At 43.9% G+C, this 19537-nt stretch overlaps 3 protein-coding genes across 11 annotated transcripts in view; 1 reads left to right on the top strand and 2 right to left on the bottom strand.

The window, feature by feature from the left end:
* Positions 1 to 11831, top strand: part of tpk1 (thiamin pyrophosphokinase 1) — a 50210-nt gene extending 38379 nt beyond the window's left edge. For all 7 annotated transcript variants that reach the window (XM_078095816.1, XM_040166979.2, XM_078095817.1 and 4 more), the window contains one exon: positions 10250 to 11831. In XM_078095816.1, coding sequence (XP_077951942.1) covers positions 10250 to 10395 — 146 coding nt within the window. In that variant the 3' untranslated portion in view covers positions 10396 to 11831. The remainder of the gene's footprint in view (positions 1 to 10249) is intronic.
* sec61g (SEC61 translocon subunit gamma) lies at positions 10788 to 12887 on the bottom strand. Its single transcript, XM_078095818.1, has 4 exons — positions 12248 to 12887; positions 11938 to 12041; positions 11652 to 11754; positions 10788 to 10944 (listed from the first exon to the last, which is right to left on the bottom strand). Exons 2-4 carry the CDS (start codon positions 12029 to 12031, stop codon positions 10935 to 10937), a joined length of 207 nt encoding a protein of 68 aa, XP_077951944.1. The 5' UTR covers positions 12032 to 12041; positions 12248 to 12887; the 3' UTR covers positions 10788 to 10934.
* Positions 12888 to 13331: 444 nt separating this feature from the next.
* On the bottom strand, positions 13332 to 19433 carry LOC120811541 (retinol dehydrogenase 12). 3 transcript variants are annotated; one of them, XM_078095809.1, is made up of 7 exons: positions 18999 to 19367; positions 18351 to 18466; positions 16241 to 16396; positions 15908 to 16012; positions 14707 to 14916; positions 14015 to 14207; positions 13332 to 13907 (listed from the first exon to the last, which is right to left on the bottom strand). In XM_078095809.1, the coding sequence occupies exons 1-7, from the start codon at positions 19007 to 19009 to the stop codon at positions 13805 to 13807; spliced, it is 894 nt and encodes a 297-aa protein (XP_077951935.1). In that variant the 5' UTR covers positions 19010 to 19367; the 3' UTR covers positions 13332 to 13804. The 3 variants fall into 3 exon arrangements, with proteins under 3 accessions (XP_077951935.1, XP_077951937.1, XP_077951936.1); XM_078095811.1 differs by having other exon boundaries at positions 18351 to 18494; positions 18999 to 19094; XM_078095810.1 differs by lacking the exon at positions 18351 to 18466 and having other exon boundaries at positions 18999 to 19433.
* Between the last annotated feature and the right edge of the window lie 104 nt (positions 19434 to 19537).

Genomic DNA, 19537 nt, shown 5'->3' with positions numbered 1-19537 from the left:
CAATTCTGTTGTAAAACAACAGTCTGTGCCTGACCCAGACTTTATTGATCAGTGGAACATAATGCAGTGGTGTTTATTGGTAGCCGTTCACTAAGACGGGTTAAGAGATTCAGCAGCCTGTTGCCACTGAGCCCGTTACTTTCAACGCTGCACCTTTGGGTAGTTTGTAATGAGAGGTTTTTTTTTTTACTGTTGCTGTTTTCTATTTTTTTTTTGATTAATTATCTTCCCCTAATTCATGGAAGTAGCGTGCATACGACGCTCTCCGGGACACGAATGTATCAGATTTAGCATATTTTCCTTTTCATCCACAGCCTCTCCCCAAAAAGAATTGGCAGAAAAACGTGTATATCAACAAAACTATCTTCATTAAACATCTGGTGTTTGGCCGGACAACATCTTTAATAAATTGTTTAGTCATGATTACGTTTTTTTTTTAACTGTAACTTGGTTCGACCAAAATAACAGTGTCATGCAGATGTGGAATACACACAACGGGTCGAGACCTCGTGGGTTTATAAGGCAGTGGACCCACATTCCATTAATTTCACTTAATTACTAAATGAAAAGTGACTTCCTAGCTTTGTCAGACGGAAGATGCTACAAAGAAAGGTTCCTTCAATAAGTGAAGGCTGCAGTAAAGAAGAAGGTGGTGTTGCCATTTTGCACTTCTCCCTCCCATGCATGCTTACTGGATATCTTATATATATTTTGCTTCACTAAAATACAGTGCAACCTTTTTTTTTAACTGATGTCTATAATCTGTTTTGAGTTTATGTTATTGTCGGTGTTTGTAACCTCGGCGCTGACAACTAAAGAACCGTGTTGTGTTCTTGATAACTGACTTGTGTGACGGAGGCTGTGTTAAAAGAAGACAAATAATAATAAAAAACAATTGTCTCCCGTCAGTTTGCCTCCTTTTACAATGACAATATTCAGCAAATCAGACAAGCACTCTGCCTCCATTTCAGGCACGTGTGTTGTTGTTGTGTCCACACAAAATCAACTCAAATACAACAACACAAGTGTATCCCATCAACCATAAAACCCCGAGGACCTGAAACACCTGCTGCTGCTAGCTTGATGTTTTGACACCAGGCTTTTTAAAAAACCCTTTATTTTGAAATAGAGTGGAGCACAGTTAAAATGACCAGCGCACGGCTCAGGCTGACTGACTCCTCTTAACCCTTGTTTTTTTTTCGGTTCGTAATAAATTGTATGCCTCATGTTAAAATACTCAACATGTTTGCTTGATCACAACTGGAAGCAATTAAAACCAAAAAATACGATGTCGACGTATGTGATGTGTCCACTGAGTCCCTCAGGACAACTCTCGTCCCCTGATGTCAGTGTGTCCTGAATCCCAGTGGACACTTGAGACTGAAGGTACACAGGACTTACAATTTCCACACTTATTATTTGCCCCGGGTCCAGTGGACCCGAACACCATGTGTGCAATGTAAATGTGTAGTGGGGGGGCGGTTAAAATGGAGTTGGAAAAAAAAATAATGAATCGTATTATTTTTTATCTAATAAACAGAAAAACGCGTCCCACTGATCCAAACGTACAAGGGTTAAAACACTTATTCCCCATTATGCGTGTTATTTGTGGCCATCTGCTATGTTCCTTGAGAAAGAAATACCGGTCAAGAACTATTCTCTGCAGATGAAATTTCTCCAACGGTGCTTTTGGAGGACTCTTAAATCAACATAAATCTATATTCCGCCAAGGAAAAAGCCATGGATGATTAGGGTTATGCAGGTCAGTGAGACCACAGGGCTCCGTCTGTGACTGACAGAACCACCACCTTGTGTGTGTGTGTAGGTGTGTGTGGCGTGCGGTAAACTACCGTAGTCATTTCTATGACTCGGCCACTCGACCGAGGGCTTAATATTAAAAAACGCCTTCGTGCTGCAGCAACACAGAGTTATTGCCTGTGGCGTTTGTTGATTGTGCGCGTTAGAACCTGCTTCGTCATGATGTTTTTCAGCTTAGCGTGGATCATAATGACCAACAAATTGATATGGCTGTCATGCACAGACCAGCTCTGCATATAGTGTGTGTGTGTGTGTGTGTGTGTGTGTGTGTGTGTGTGTGTGTGTGTGTGTGTGTGTGTGTGTGTGTGTGTGTGTGTGTGTGTGTGTGTGTGTGATCGACTGAGCGGGTCGGTGTGATTGTATCTTTTATTTCATATGCTTGTGTTCTGTATAAGCGGCGTGTGTGTGCACTTGTATTGATTTCATTGCTTGTTGGTTTCCTTCGGTGTGTGTGTGTGTGTGTTACCAAAGTGACAAACGGCAAGATAAACGTTTGTGGAGCATGAACAATGGCTGTCAGCACACTGATGACAGTGAGGCTGATGAGGCGTTTCATTCTTCGGTTTACATCCAGTTTAAATTATGCAAATAAGCAGTTCCTCATAACTTCAGTACCGGCTCATACATCCACGCTCCAACCAGCAGACACTTAACACACAGACATTGGAGTTGGGCAATAAATCAGTATAATATTAATATTGTGACAGTTTGTGATCTTGTTATTTCAGTATTAAGATATGTATTCCTAAATCTTGAGAAATGTCACATTTTTTTCCAGGTTTTTACTCATAACTTTAGTCCAGATTGATTTGATATGTCTATTAAATACCTGGGGGGGGGGGGGCGCTAACGCACCTACTGGGGAAATATGGCCTCGCTCAAGGAAATGCAAATCAGGAGGAATGCTACTGAAGATCAAGTGTGTATTTCTATTTATAGGCTGAGAGGATTCATCCCTTCATGTGGTTGTTAATACTAAAGACAATGTTGGAGATGGTAATACGGTAACTCGTGATTAAATGTTGACTTCTGAATTAGACGGTGTCTTGGCAGACTGTGCTGTGACGCAGCAGCAGCAGCAGCAGCAGCCGTACTCCACCTTTTGTTTCCATACGGGATGCGTTCAGGTACAGCACTGACTGTAGGTCCTAGCAGCACTCAGAGCCCAGGACATAATTACTGTGGGAACACATGTAAAAAAAAAAAGAGGAAAATAGAGTGTATATATAAATAGAGAGATACATACATATCCACCACAGTGTATCGAGAGGCCCTGACTGATGAAGATACTCTGAAGGGCTCCTGCTGGAAAATGTTCTTGTCCAGTAAAATGAACAGTGGATCCACTTCCTTTGTCATCACCTTTTAATTATGAAATATTTAGTTGCCTTGGTCCATTAAGTAGCTGTTCTTGAGCTCCTGGCCATATTGCATGATGTGAGTCAGCAAATGGAGCTCGTTCAGTTCATAGAATAGTAGACAAACTATTCTTATTTTTACCGTGGGGGCTTTAGCGATACCTCATCCATGTTGGCTTGGAGGTTGAGATCAAAGTTCTTTAATATTCTTTCAAGCTACAACATTTGAGCTTGTCTGTAATATTTTTAAGAGTAACAACATACTATACAATGATCTAAAATGGCATACTCTATGAAGCCGTTATCTCTCCTAATACAATGCCACAGTCTGACACACGCATGCACAAACGTTGCACGTGTGTTCTCGGAGTCTCGGACAAAGACGCGCGCTCCTTTCCCTGCACACATTCATGCATCCAGCTGTCCTTCTCGCTCGCACCGTCTCCAAATGCTACACTGATAAAGCCGCCCTCACCCACACGCTGCTCCAAACAAGGTGCTTGAAAATGTCATCAGGACGGGCAAAGACCTTCAAATGACCCCCCACAGGTGAGCTTTCTCAACTCATTCCCCCGGGAGATTTGCACCGGCGCCGACACACACACACACACACACACACACAGACAAACTAGTCCAACATCTCACACACACACACACACAGATTTAATACAAACAGGTGCAGAGTTTGATAAAACACAAACATGTGAACACAGATGGATTTCAGCAGCAGGGTCTCTTACGGAGCCAAAGCAATTGAAAAATCGTAATTAAAAGTAAACTTTGGGCAAGATTAGAAAGCCTGTCCTCGCTGGTGAGGAGAACATGCTGTTTATGAAACGTACGCCTTCACAAACACATTGGCTTGCAAATGAGATAGATTTTTAATAAGGACTTCACTGCATGCTCCATTTTTTTCCATTGAACCCTTAACAGGAAGTCTCCCGGGGGGCGAGTAGCTCATTCTTTGTTCCTACAGATTTGGGTCAAGTGCAATTATACAATTATACTAAATCCCACTTTGTGGTTCAATATTTTGATTTAGAAACGTAAGACTATGTTGGCTCGAGATGTCAGCACTCAGGGGGGGGCGTTCAGGATATCGGGAAAGGATTGTTTTCAAAGTTAAAGCAATGCCCTTTATCTCGTGGTCAAACGGATAATATTAGTTCTTACTCAGTGTCCCTGCCAGAGGCGCACATCTGTACTGTAAGATCTCTCCTTTTCCTTCTGTTTCCTGAGAAGCCGACCTTCCCTTATCCTTTTTCACATCTCTTATCTCTCCTCTGTCCCTGACCGTGTTTTTCTGTCTGCATTCTCACCACGTTTCTATTTTTTTCTGGGATCCAGACTAAAGTTAAGAACCGGTTCTCCCTTTTCATCTCACCTGCTCCTTCTTTCATTCCCCATATTCACTTCCGCTCTCTTTCCTCCGCTGCATAATGACGACGGGCCTCTCTGCCCTTTTGCCCGCCCTCTCCCCGGCTCCTCGCCGCCTCCTTCGCTCCCACTCACCGAGGTCCGAGCGAGGGGAAAGGAAACGTGTACGCGCACTGTGTGGCAGCGGGAAGGGAAACTGCTGTTTTGTGGTTTTATTTACGGATCTGTAGAATTCTGGCGCTGTGCACATCACACACGGGGAGGAGGAGGAGGAGGAGGAGGAGGGGGTGATGAAGCTGAGAGTAGTACCCCCTGTGGAGCTGCAGACAAGCCGGGGATGCCGAGGAAGAGTGCACACGTTCACTAACGTTAGGCCAACAAGCTCTGGCCTGCTGCAAAGACAGTAGACACAAGTATGCATGGCAGGATATTCATTCGCACAAACACACCAACTAACCCCCCCAAACCCCCCCCGCCCCCCGCACTGAGGCGAAAACACAATAACATAACAATCAGCCCCTGCTAACAACATGCTTTTTGCACTCCTGCCTCTCCTGCTGATTGATACCGCATTCAGAATTCAGCAGGGACGGGTTTTCTTATCTGAAGGTCAACTTAAGCAGAGGCAGCGTTCGCCCTCCCACACACACGCACACACGCACTCTCTCTCTCTCAGTCAAACCCGTCATAAACATTTAATGGAAGTGGCTATCATTGCACAGCAGATGGTGCTAACAATGCTAGTGCAAGCCTTGGCTCATGTCATGGCCAATAAATAGCCTTGAATATGAGCAGACTGTCAGGTGGAGAAAAGGAAGGACACCTTATTCAGATTGCAGGCTGGTGCCATATGCACAGTTCGGGGCTTGAATAACCACAAGCTTCACGGTGATTCAAAAATTCGATTTGTACATGTTATTAAAATTGTATTATAATACTAAAATAATGTGAAAGTTGGATTTTTTTTAGTTCCATTTTCATGCCGTGTGATCATTGTTTAAACTTTAAAGGAGTGTAATCAGCTATACAAATAAAACTCAGGCATTAGCATCTGAATGGCTTAACCAGTAAACCCGGTACAAATCTTAGATAACGTTAGATAACGCTTGGCACAGTATTGTACACTAACACAAGTGTTTTCCTCATCCATCTACAAACTAACAACCATTCGCTTCTGTGGAGGTGAAACAGGCCTTAAATTCAAACCATTAAATGTGTATTCTTTTCACCTTATTACTCTCTTGTTGTACCTTGCAAAAGTACAGATACCGTACAGTCCATGGATTGCAAGACGTACGCTGTCTTTTCCAAAGGGGGCATTGGGCAGGGTTTGAGTATAAAGAAACACAGTCACATATTCACCTCATCTTAGTAATTGGACAGCTCGGCATTGAACAAACATGATTTATAGAAAATGATTTTCTCTCTCAAACTGTGACGCGTGATGAAGTTTGATAGCACAGTGGAGGATCAGACTGAATGAGCTCAATTTGCCCCTCGACGACGAGCCGCGTTAACAGGGGGATTCGCGCGTTCAGAATTATTGGAGGGGATAAAATGGTCTTCTCGGTGTAAGTTCATGTGCCTCTCGGACCACGCTGACTCACGCAACGCTTTTCCTTTCCACAAACAATTTCCTCCCCCCCCATTACGGGTGATTAGCAAAAGTCAGCTCTGGAAAATAAGGGCCCGCTTTTGCTCGCCTCCGTATCGATCTGCGTCTTGGTTGAGACAGCGATCGCCTTCCAGCTCTTTGAGTGACGGCGGCGGGACGGACGAGTGGGAAGACCAAAATGATTTCTAACAGCTGCGACCTGCGCGTTGAGCAAAGTGAAGAGATCAGCGTTATCTTTGCCAAACAAACTGCGTTTAATGGAACATATGGCCATCGTTTTTGAGGACATTAACTCAAACAGACACCTGGGACACAAACGGCTTCCCGCAGACTGTGGACTCGCGTGCACGCTGACCTCCACATAATGTGGCTAATCTATTGCTGTTTAGAAAAGCTTTTCCAACATGTCCTTTTGAGAACCTGTCTGCCATGTGGAGAGGCGAAATGGAGCACAGTCTTCTCTCCTTGTGCCAAAACGCCCCCCCCCCCCATAATACCCATAATTCCCCTCTCTACCTGTCCGACTGCAGCCTGAGTGTCTGCGCGTCTCCCCTCCCACCCCCTCCCACCCCCTCTCCTGGGTAATTTGTTGTGTAAATACGGTCTACTTACAGCTGACGGGCCCTTTCGGCTGTGGCGCTGGAAATGCAATTACAGGCAGCAAACATCTCCATTGTTATCACTGGAGGGTGCGACGCTCATTTTGGTCCCCTTTGCGAGGAGGAGGAGGAGTGGAGGGGGGGGGGTGGCCATCGATCGCTATCAGCTTTGAGGAGGGGATTACTAATGAAGCCATCTGAAAGCTTTTTGGGCGGTAAAGAGTTTTCGCGCGGGGGGGGGTGTCCCGTCTGTGTGTGCGTGCTTCTAAGAGAAGATGTGCGTGAAGGACAGCTGGAGGGGGACAATGTGTGTTTGTAGCTGTAGGAGCCACGGGGCCGTCCTGTGGTTGTCTGCAGTGCTCTGCTGCCTCTGGTGGGAGTCCGGCTGCTTGCACCAGACGTCACCGTTTACACCTGGAAGCCTCCTTCCTCGCTGTGATACGATCCAACTGGGCTGTGGTGAAGATCTTTGGACAAATGTAAAGCTGTTGAGTCTTGGCAGCCTGCTGAGGAACCTAATTTGAGATCCATTATTGCCACACTGATGCTAGTTAACATTAATGTCAATTATTATTTAGTTATTGAGTAAGTATTGAAGAAGAAACTTGTTGAGGAGAATATCTAAAACCTGTTCAAACGGAAAGGAATATGATGCTCATAATGAGATCCCTGTTAATCTTTACATGTGGCCTTGTGGGTTTTTTCCCCGAAGAGAGCAGTGAAGGTAAAATACGCACACGACAAAGAACACTGCGATATCTGCCTGGACTCCTTTATTTGTCCCGGCTGTTTGGAAAAGCTTTGTTGCTCTAAGCTGGTGAGAGAAAGACGCATCCCCCTGAGTGAAAACTCCAGAGTGAGACTCAAACAACAGTCCAAAACGATTCTCTTACACGCCGCGGCTCTGTTCACTCAATTATTAAGCAGCCAAACTTCACATGCAGCTTGTTTTACTCCTCTCAGCCGAGCTGGTCCGACGCCGTGCTCGTGTGGCAGTCTTTGAAGCACAGTAGCTTTTTTTCGTTTGATGTGCGTGCAGGCGCCTGTGGACAAATGATTCGCTTCATTCTCCTCAGCCTTTGTTCCTTTGTGTTCATTTTTTGCCTTGGCATGAAGTGATTGCGCCAAAACTATTTTTGCATATTCATGAAATTCTTTATTTTTCATTATTTTGTGTGAAAGATGTTGAAACAATGCAATCATAAGGTGTTGGTTTGGGTTAATAGTGTGTAGTGTGATGTGTGAAGCGTAACGTTCGCCAAAAAAGGTTCTATGATTAATTGGTTTTGTTATTGCGGTTTGAATTATATATATAAATAATCACAAAAGCTTTATTCTAAGACCCAGGATTGAGTTGCTCACAACAACCGTTAGAGTTTAGTGATTTACAATTTATTACAGTAATAGCTTTGAGATTTGAGTCAAAGTTTATGAAACTAAAGTTTAACTGGAAACAACATACTCGTATTATAGCTACTGGAAGTATTTTAAATACTAAATAAATAAATACACTTTTGCTATTCACCTGAGTAAAGCAAAGTAAAGCTGAGTAAAGCAACGCCTTTTGGGGTTATAATTGCAGTTATTCTGTCCATCAGCCTGTTCATATAACAATAACAGTTGTTACTGACAATAAATACATACCTTCAATATTATTTGAATGTGTATGAAGAGTGACAAATTGGTGCCTTTTTAAGGTAATTTGTAAAAGCTCAAATTATTCATAAGAGCAGATGGCAACTCTATCCCCTGAAATGAAAATAGAACAGTTGTTAATGGGGCGGAGATGATTGACAGGTAGAAACAGACGCACCCACCCTAGTTTGAGCTGCTGTTTGTGCTACTCGGTCTGCTCACACACTAAGCGGGCAATACCTGTTAATTAGATCAAATAGCTTTAAAAAGTAAGGTCAATGCTTTTAGAGCTGATCGATGAATAGATGTGCTTAAGGGATCATTAAAAAACAGTGTATCATGGTTTAAGGCCGTGCTGGGACGGGTGATTTTAAGAAATAGATCTGTTCAACTTGAAGATAAAAGCCGCAGCAGAAGGTCTTTTTTTTATTTTTCTGGGAAGTATTACAAACAAAATGCAAACCCAATTAAAGCAGATTTCTTTTTTATTTTACCTATTTCACTGTTCAATTTGCTCCAGATTGTTAGAACCTACGGTGAATGAATAATAAAGTGCCCCTGGTAGGAATCTCCCGAGGTAGAGGTTTGCCCTTTTCACATTAGCCACGATCCAACAGCTCCACTCTCACCGTGTTTGTCACCTGGGCTCCTTCAGAGCAAATGGTGCGTGAATAAATGTAAATGTTAAAGGTCTGAAGTGACACGCAAATTTCTCCTCCTGCCACTTGGGCCTTTTTGCAGCGCGGCTTAATGGTTCCGTAACTGTCCTTAAGGATTCATCATTTTGCATAAATTCATTCCTCACAAGAGAAAACTGTCGTGTTTTACATTATTAAGATGGTTCTCTTTGCCAGTTTAAAAGATACAAAGCACGGTCAGGATGAAAAAGATAATGCCTTATTTATTGGGAGTAACTGTTGAGGGATTACTGGTGTCTCGCCCCCTCACCACACATACTACCGAGCTTCCTGCCTGGACCACTAGATGTCAGTGTTGGCCAGGTTTACCTTCATCCTGCTTTATATAAAGTAAACCACCACTTCTTCTACATTACATGTCATTTTCATTTTATCCAAAGTGACTTACAATAAGTGCATTTTAAACCATAAGCACACAAACCCAGAAGAACAAGAAACAAGAAAGTGCAATTTCATCGAATAAGCCGATTTGCAACTTGCTCTAGATAAGTGTGATTAAAGTGCTACAATTTGGTTTTATATTTATTTTTTTAAACCAAGAGTGAACAAATTGATGTCCCGTAGTGAGACAGCACCAATGGAGCACAAAGACAACCACATTTCTCAACTTATATGGTTTACCTTTTGAAGCATTGGGCCTTAATAGTGAGATTATCGGGAGGTAGATATGACTTATCTCAGCTCATCATTTGGTTGAAAAATGTATAAAAATATTGTATCTTTTTTCATTTAAAATGCTCCACTCCACAAAAGTTGAGTTTACTCTGAGCGGGCGCAATCCGACCAAACAAAAGGCCTGATTTGACTCGGTGGTCACCGTTCCCGCTGGAGGAAGTTGAGGGATTCGTTGGCACTTGAGTAACCGTGGAGTGGGAGTACGCTCTGTGGCCTTAGAGTAACATACTGCAAAGTCATGCAGTACCACCCTGCCTGTTATTCAGGGGGGGGGGGACACCAATTGCTGCAGACCACATCCTCCCAAACAAGGCCGTGGCATATTGCTGAATTATTGACAGTCAAAGATACAGATGGGCGTAGATTATAAAACTCACAGTTTGAATGATGTAACCATGCGATTTAAAGTGCCGCATGGCTCAGTAGAACCTCATTACTGCTGACTTTAATCACTCGTCTGTCTCGTCTGTCCAGGTAACCAGGTCCTGCAGTTTGGGAAGCTGGTGAGCACCTCGAACACCTATGAACCCGTTGGACCCGGACACCCCAGAAAGCCCGTAACCGTGACAACAGACCAGCCCTTGATCTGGAGCATGGGCATCTGTGAGGATGGGCAATGACGCAGCGGAAGCCCCACTTCCTTCTCGGGCCACATTTGACTACGAAGAACGTGCTATGGACAACTCATACGTTTGAGAGTTTTTTGGAGAGCGTGGAAATGACTAACTGACCGAAAGACCGTAACATCATTAGTGATCATTGTTGACTAATGTATTTGGATGTGCTTCCTCACCGTGCGGGGTGAAATTTTAAATTAACCGTATGAAGGAAGATAAATCTAAGCCTGACCGAGACTCTGCTATACCTCTGAGGAATCACAGCCTGCACCGTGTGCCTTTAACGTCAAGGCTTCTGCTAAGAACTAGAACAACATAATTGTGCCTGATGACAGTTGAAACGGTTTTTCCTTTTATAAATGCAGTGATTGAAAAGCAAATAGGGGACAAATCTGTGAATTTCCCATTTGTTTTATTTACACATTGAAATATAAATGTTGTGCACAGAATGTAAAAATGCCATCCCTTCAGTCCCCTATCACACTTTACACCACTGTCTCCTGTCCCCGGGTATTGAGGTTTGTTTCCTTCCTCACCAGGACTCAACCACCACTAGATGGAAAAAAGAAAAGATAAGCACTGTTAATTATCGGTGAAAGCCAAATAGGACATGAACATTACTGTAATAGTTTGAATGACTGAGCAAAGCAATGAATCACTGCTGTACAAAAGTAGTCCCCAAAACAAGTATAACGTGTCCGTCACCGCTAAGATTTATCTTTGTGCCACAACTTTCTCCACAAAACAGGCCAACATTAAGATTATTATCATGGCCTAAATGAATAATGAATGAATGTACCAAAAAATACAATCACGACTGGTTGACTGCTGATGTTTAGGCTGTAAAGTATCCATGATAGTTGTGTAACAATACAAAAAAAGGTTTGACATCACGTATTAATTATGCAAAAAGAGTACACGGTATTCAAACGGGGATCACAATGATATGATGTTCCAGCTTATAAATATTATACATATATAGTGACATTTTCAGGATAGGAATGTACTAATACCTTAGAACACAAATGTATTTGTATTTGAGATACAGAATAATAATGTTTCAGTGTATTTCTGCAGCATTGGATCTCATTAAACATGTTTGTAGTGAGTAGATGGAGACAATGAAGCACTCAGGACAGATGACTGACTGCAATGGGATCAAATGTTTGACGTCGCGTCCCTGGACTGAGCCGGGACGTCCACTACCTCTACCGACTGAACCCCTCACCCCCGATCTCACCCCTCACCCCTATACTCACACAATGATGTTGTTGATGGGGATGTGAATCAGTTTGACGAAGAAACCGATGAAACCCATGATGGCGAACCCGATCGCCGTGGCCATGGCGATTTTCTGGAATTCTGAAAGAACCGCGAGCGATCATCGATGTTGAAATCCACCACAAATCAAATAAAGCCAATTACGAAAAAACATAAAACTTGTGCCGCGTCTTGACTCGTATAAATGTTTCACTAGTCGCCGCTGAGGGAAGCGGAACCGGAGGAACCGGAGGGACCCGGAGGAGACAGCGGTACGAAACCTACCTTTCCTGTCGGGTTTCGTGCATCTCTTGACGAGCCTTATGGAGTCTTTGACGAACTGCCGGCTGGGCTCCACGAACTGCATCACCTGATCCATGGCGCTCGAGCTGCGGGACAAAGTGAGACACAACATCCGCGTCAGAGCTTCGGGTGGCCGGGCTGCTGACGTCGAAGGCGACGCGAGGCTGAATCCCGTCGTTTCGCGATGAAATAAATCAATAAAACCGAATCGTAGTTAAACACCAGCACAACAGTGAGCGTGTCGTCTTCGTGTGGGACACAATAACAGTAAATAGAAAAGATTTTATCTTGCCTGTTTCTGAGGTCGGGTAGGACAGATAGACAGTCGGAGGAATGAGGGCCACGTCGCTTTCGGGCTGCTCGTTGAAGAAGAGGTGACGTATCCTTCCCGCGCGCATGCGCATCGTCTTCATTCTCCCTGTCAACTAAGTGGAGGTATTTCCGACACTGCCGCCTGCAGGTCAGGAGGCTTTAGCGCAGACTGCGTTCATTATATCTAGATGTAGGCACTTATGAGACCTGAGTTATAAAAAGTATCTTTCTCTCACTGATCTGTTGAGTCTTAAAATATTAAGACTTACAAGTTCAGAGCGATAAACCTTTTTTTGCTACACTTTTCTCTCTCTGTCAACTTTATAATTCAATAATTGTGATAATTCAAATATCACAAACCTCACACTATGTGTGTCTAATAGCATGGGCCGCTATGGGATATGCGTTACTAACAAACTATGGACTGTAATTCAGTAGGAATATTTGTATTGAACGCTGTCAGTTTACAAGCAAAAATAGTTTTTTCACAGTCCCTGTATTTGTTGTTTGGTTAGTGCATTACTTTTCTAAACTACCACTGGCTACACACATATTGCTTTGAGGGAGCATTGAATCTTTGTTGCCACTCATTTTGCTCATGCCACATTCCTTTTGTTTCTAAATACTCCAACATGTGATTGGGATTAAAAAACTAAATAGAATTCTGGTGTTTTCTTTTGATCCTTGTTTCTTAAGCTAATAGTTCTAGACTGTATCAAGTACCTCGCTCCCAGTAGTTGTGCTGCGCAGTCCAAGGCATTCTATGTCCTATGTTATATATCCATTATTGGGGCCTCGTTCAATGGATAGGATTTTAACATTTATTTATTACAATTGGGATTTTAAAGAATTGACCATGGAGTGAGTCACGTTGAAATTCATTCATCGGTATGGGTGGCACGGCTGAGCCTTTAAGACTTTAAGTCTTTCGTTGCTTCCACACTAAACTTCCTTAAACTGTGTTGACTCCCAATGGTTACATTTATCCCAGTGTCACACTGAAACGGTCAACCAAACTGCTAAACAGAAGTCAGGTTTACGTAAAAGTCACAAACAAGCAGAACTTTGCAATATGTCCACCGGTCTAGTTTAATTTTTACATACAGGCCGTTTCTTGACAATTTTTTTTCCATTCTTCAGCTTGCATTTGAAGTTGCAGGTGATAGAGGGCTGTCCAATGAAAACACGTTTAGACCATGCTGGCGGATCGCTTTTAACATTTACAACAACAAGACAGAAGCGCAACTGCACTCAAGATTAGAAAACGGTCTCAATAAAGAATGCCCACTTGGGTCAGTAAAGTATAGTAGATAGACAGTTTTGTCATGCAACCTTGCTTGAAAAACACAATTTGACAAAAAATGTAATTTTGATATTTATACAAAATAAAAGAGCCTAAACGTTTTGACATGTCGGTACTTTGATTTATAAAGAGCACATCAGTAACAGTAACATGAATGCCTATGTACAAGTGTGTGAAAGTGCTCTCTAACACATCATACAATGTTATTTCACTGCACAGCTCATTCAACACTGTTCACTGCCAGGTGATGCCAAGCATGTTGCAGCTGATCTCCCACAGCTTTTGGGCCAAATCTTCATCCGAAGCCGCCCTTGAGCACCTAGCAGGAGCGCAGTCACTGCCCGGCATAGAAAAACGGCCATTACACACTGTGCCGTGTTCGTTTATCATACAACATTAAAGCTTTTGTGTGGCCAATTTTTGGTTTGTTAGTACTGTGTGTACCTGAAGTACCCCCCGCTCTGGCTGTCCAGGCCTGGCTCCACAGCGCAGTAGATGGTGGTCTGTGCTCCCTCCAGTGTTGTCTTGGTAAAAACCCTGAAGATCTTCACTGCCACCTGGATGCATTGGTGCTGATGTCTCCACAGGTCAGATTGCACCACCCCCGGGTGCAGAGAGAACACACTCACCCCCGTACCTGCAACACGAATAAAAGGCCCCTGCACAGTAACCTACACACATAAAGCCATGCTTACACATGATAGACTCCAGACCTTGGTAATCTACTATTAGACTGTGGGGTTGTTGTATGAATGTTATTTGTTTCAGTCCACTGCCATTAAGGAAAAGGAAAACGAATGTGCAAGTAATGGAACATTTTGACTTTGTCACGTCAGTGTTTGTATGCAAAATTAAATAAAATGCTACTTTCTGAGTCATCGTTCTCAGCAACAACTGTGAAGGCTAGTTTGCTCCCAAACCGTAGAAAATGATCCATCAAGCTTCCAAACCAAAACATCCCCAGTGTCTCAGCCTGACCAAACACGTGCACATGTCCATGTGTTATCATAACAATTGGGGGTATGAATTCATCATGGCTACAACAGAGATGTGTCCATCGAATTTAAAACCAAAGCTTTCTTATTCTTTCTTGCCTCCATCCCTTGTGACGTGTGCCTACGCATGCACCACCTCACCTTGCAATAGTTTGGCAAGTGAGCGTGCAAAGAGGACGTTGGCCAGTTTGCTCTGCCCATAGGCCTTCATGGTGTCGTAACTCCTCTCACTGTTGATGTCATCCAGTCGAATTCCAGTCCAAGTGTGAGCCACCGATGCCACGACGACAATACGGGCAGGAGCAGAGCGCTTGATGAGGTCCAGCAGCAGGTAAGTCAATAGGAGATGCCCTGCGGGAAACATGACATAAAGACCCTGTGTGTGTCTTTTTCCCTTCCATTTATTCCACTAGGTTGGTCTTTGTCGCTCATTTGTGAAAGTCATACTTGTCAAGAGCTTACTTACTCTCTGTTCAAGTTGTACTTGTATCGGTTTTATTGCTGCAGCTTCACTATGTGATGTGCTTGTGATTCCATGTGATGCCGGTGTCACATGAGGCTGTTTTTTTAGAGTCAACATACAGTGACTCTTCCCATGATAATGAGCTCCTTAGATACCCGGAGGTAAACCACATGTTGGATTGATGCTATATAGGTATTTACTGCTCAAAGCGCCTGGCTTTTGTTTTCCTTTACAGAAATAAGGACATTTCCAGCATAAAGTGGTGCATGAAAAATCAGATTTCCGTACAGAGCCCACCTACACAATGCCACTGCCCTAAAAACTATTCTTCTCTTCTTCCTGTTGACCTGACCAGTGTTTATTATTATCCAAAGTATGTGTGCACACGTAAAGGATGTTCGTGGATGCACAGGTTTATATGTGCGCGTGCAATGTGTGACATTGCGTGTGTGTGTGTGTGTGTGTGTGTGTGTGTGTGTGTGTGTGTGTGTGTGTGTGTGTGTGTGTGTGTGTGTGTGTGGGTGAGAGCATGTTCTGACACAGACTGTTCTTCTCAGCCTGCGACAAAAATATCACTGAGGAGAAGATCATTTGGAAGGAAGCCACGATTCAATGCTGGGCAAAACACGGACAGCTTGACCCAAACAGACACTGGTTCATTTTCCTGGCTGACATGTCGGCCAGCTTGGTTGTACATGTGTTCAGTGGCTTTGTTAACACAACGTAATATGGGCTGAAATATCCTTCTTTAGCCTCCTATCACTGCGTATTCATGTTAATAAACAATTCACAAACTTCACTCCCGACTGTGAATGTTGCGTCGATTAGCACGACTGAGCCGTCACTTGCCGGAATGTTACGCCTTCCAGTAGGACTTACCCAAGTGATTGACGCCTAACTGCATTTCGAACCCGTCAACGGTCTTGGAGTAGGGACACATCATGACGCCCGCGTTGTTTACCAGGATATTCACTTGTTTCTCCTCTGAAAAGACAAAAGGAAAAGGGAGAATTAGTAATGATTTCCCATGAGTCACAAATGTTAAATGAGTGGCATGATGCTCGGGACGGTAAGTGGACTGCGTTTAGCACCTTCACAGTTTGCCTCTCATTAAGCCTCGTGCAACCCCCGCGCAAAACGCACCAGTGGGTTAAGGAGCCGGTAGACAAACTGGGCTAAATGTAAAGATTTCAGTGGCCTCCCGTTTCCTACCTTTGTTGATGAGCTCAGCAAACACTCTGATGGATTTGGTGTCCGAGAGATCCAGTTTCCTGATGACCAGGTTCTCATTTCCTGTGTCTTCCAAAATGTCCGTTCGGGCTTCCTCGGCCCTCTCCAGGTCTCTGCAAGCCATGACGATGCGTGCGCCTGAAAAACAGGGGCCAAAGTTCACACGACTGATGCTCCGTTCCACACCACTGTCTGAAAAAACACACATCACATGACCTTTGAGTGGTTACAAGTCTGTTTAAGCGTGCTGATTATCACGTCCCCATTCATCTTTGTGCTGCAAGTGGATCATTTACACTACACAAGAAATTCCAATGTCTGAATATAACCTTGACATCTAAGTATAAAGGCAGATTCTACAGCGGCTCGCTTGAATGTTTGAAAGTTTCCAACTACAAACTACAAAAGCACTGCCCATTTGCACGCACACAGAGCGAACTACGCCAATCAAGGGGGGGAAGTATGTGAGTCTGTACTTTCTGAAATCATCCGCTTTGACAAAAGAAACCAATTAAATCCTGTAACCTCTCATTGAGCATCTCATTGAGCCAGGTGCTTCACTCACATGAACACAAGACCCTCTCAACTGTGTCATCCTCGCCTCCGACGCAAATGAACATGCATTCTCCTTAATGAGCAGAGAAAAGGGGCTTGGAGGACACACACACACACACACACACTCTCTCTCTCTCTTTCTCTGTCGCCCACAACAGACACAACAAGTAACAAATTGAAAGAAAACTCCCCCGACACTCAAAAAAGCTGCTGTACCCACCAATTACGGAGGAGGAGGCTCATTAATCAGGAGCAGCGGCTTTGTTCCCGCTTGCTGTTCCCATGTCGGAAAACCCAATTGTTTAAAAAACCCTCATTTGCCTGGTAGCCAAGTTCTTTCAATGTAATTCAGTAGCAAAGAAATGGGAGAAGGGAAGTTTATGAGGAATCAAGTTGAGCATCACCCAGCAGATGATGCACAGTGTTACTGGGGGCACAGTCGGTGTCAGTATATGCAACAAGGACAAAAGGCAAAGTCGACCAGATCCAATTCTGTATAATTAGATTGGCAAATGAGTAATAAATAAATGATTAAAAAGGTGGGGATTTGGTGTGGTTGTCCTGGTAATTTACCCCAAGGAAGCACCTTGTGTTATGAATCCTTTCAAATGTAATCATGTTGTCACCATGCCGCTGTGTAATGCAATTCACTGAAAAATGATCCAGTAATTTGACAGGGAATTCTCCAGAAGCTATCGTTGTTTTCCTCCGGCCACGATGATTCTTTTTGTCCAATCCTCCCATCGCTTTCACCACGTTCTGTGTTTATCTTCATTTTATTTCATTTCAAGAATATTTTAGCAATGTGATAAGGTGAGAAAAATGATCCCCAGTTGCCCTCAGATGAATTCCCACAAATACACTGCGGTAGCGTCAAAAAAGAAGAGGGATGGGGGTGTGATGCCACGCAGAGCCTTCCAACAAATGTAAAAAACAACAACAACACTTTCTAATTACTCATTCTGTTTCTGTGTCTGCGAGTTGGGGGTGTGGAGGGGGGGGGGGGGGGGGGCACACCCTCCAATCTCTCTTTGTTTCCTGTCTGGCTGTGGAGGGGAGCAGACCCTCACAATGCTCCCTCTGTCCCCGAATGCATCGTCTGTCTTCCATCACAGCTACGGTTTGAGGAATGTTCACTTTGAATTTCTCTTTTCTATCTGCCCTTCACGTCGGTTTCTTGGAGCATTCAAGACGTTAAGGTATTCTGAAGTCACAAAAACCCCTTGATACAGTTTATTAGTCCCAACAAAACAGCATGAGCACACTGAATAAGCACACAAATGGGATTAAAAACCGGATTCTATGTTGGAGGTCGAAGGACGGGGGCCCGCTGCCGAAGATCACGTTTTTTGGCTTTAAACAACCGAAAGCCTTAAAGGTACTTAATCGGGGGAATAAGAGTAGAATGTGTGAGTCAGTTTGGTAGTCAGTGAGCTCGGAGGATGAAAGCTAGAGAAGCAGGTACACATTAATGGGAGCAAAACAGAAATAGACTAAGACAGAAGGGGGTGGGGGAGACGGACAAGCCTGAGACTACCTCTTCTTGCCAGGTCCCTGGCCGTTTCTTTTCCAATACCAGTGTTGGCTCCGGTGATGATGACTGTTTTCCCATCTAACCTCTCCTCAGAGGACCAGCGGTTCGAGCACACACCCCTTAACAACACACAACAATCACAGAAACCTTCACAATGAGTACGACTGCCGTCAGGAACCTGCTTTGTCATTATGAAACTTGATCCTTGGTGGAATGTTCCATGAAAGTGAAGTAAAGGAAAGTGAATTGGGTGAATTGGTTAAGAGGGAAATGAATCATGCTAAACATGATCCACTCTTTGATAATTACAGTGCTTGACTTTTGTTTAATTTAAGCACATATATATATATTGTAATCTGTATTTCCAGCCCACAGATTAGGATTACAACAAGAAAACACTATGATGATACTATAACAATTACAAAAAAACATTCAGTTCAAAGTCACTAACATTTTGACAGGAGTGAGAAGCGTTCAGACTTGTTTGTTAAACTGTTTTTCATTAACTAGTGACTAATGAATACTAACACTTACAAGCCAAGAAACACGCACCGGATCGACGCATCTATAACACATTTATGTTAAATCAAATCCAAATCTGCTGCCGTGATGTAACGTTCCCCAAATCATTTTTTGTTGCATTTCTCCTACCTGCAGTACATTCTGCAACAGATTCCCCACCTCAGGATCAGTGAGCCACTTCAGCACGGAATGAATTCACCTCCCGGATCCATCGTGTTGTCTCTCCCTCCCCGCCGCGCTCCTCGGTGACAATAACGCGCCTCAGCCAATCAGGAGCGAGCGGACGCGTAATTGATTAGCACGTTGGAGACGGTGGACCGGCGGGCCGGAGAGAGGACTCGGGTTACAGACCGAGCTGGCTCCGGACACTGCTAGGAAAAACGGATTCCGATAAAAACAATGACGCCCCCCGCACACAATCTGCTGTACGTGACACCAGTGAGCTGCTAGAAAAACGGCGAACCGCGCAGTCACCGCGCGTAACGCGCATAATGCGGTAATCACGGTGTTATTGTGGTCACAGTTTTCTTCCTGCCGCTTGAGCCCCCCCCCCGATATCAAACTGAAATGGTGGTCCTGAGGATTTCATCCCGACACACCCACGTGTATTTTGGTTAAATATTTTAACGCGTGGAAAGGAAGTGAGGTTGCTGCATGCAGATAAACGC

The sequence above is a fragment of the Gasterosteus aculeatus genome, chromosome 21 (assembly GCF_964276395.1).
Source record: "Gasterosteus aculeatus chromosome 21, fGasAcu3.hap1.1, whole genome shotgun sequence".
Lineage (NCBI taxonomy): Eukaryota > Metazoa > Chordata > Actinopteri > Perciformes > Gasterosteidae > Gasterosteus > Gasterosteus aculeatus.
This window is presented reverse-complemented; position numbering and strand designations above follow the sequence as displayed.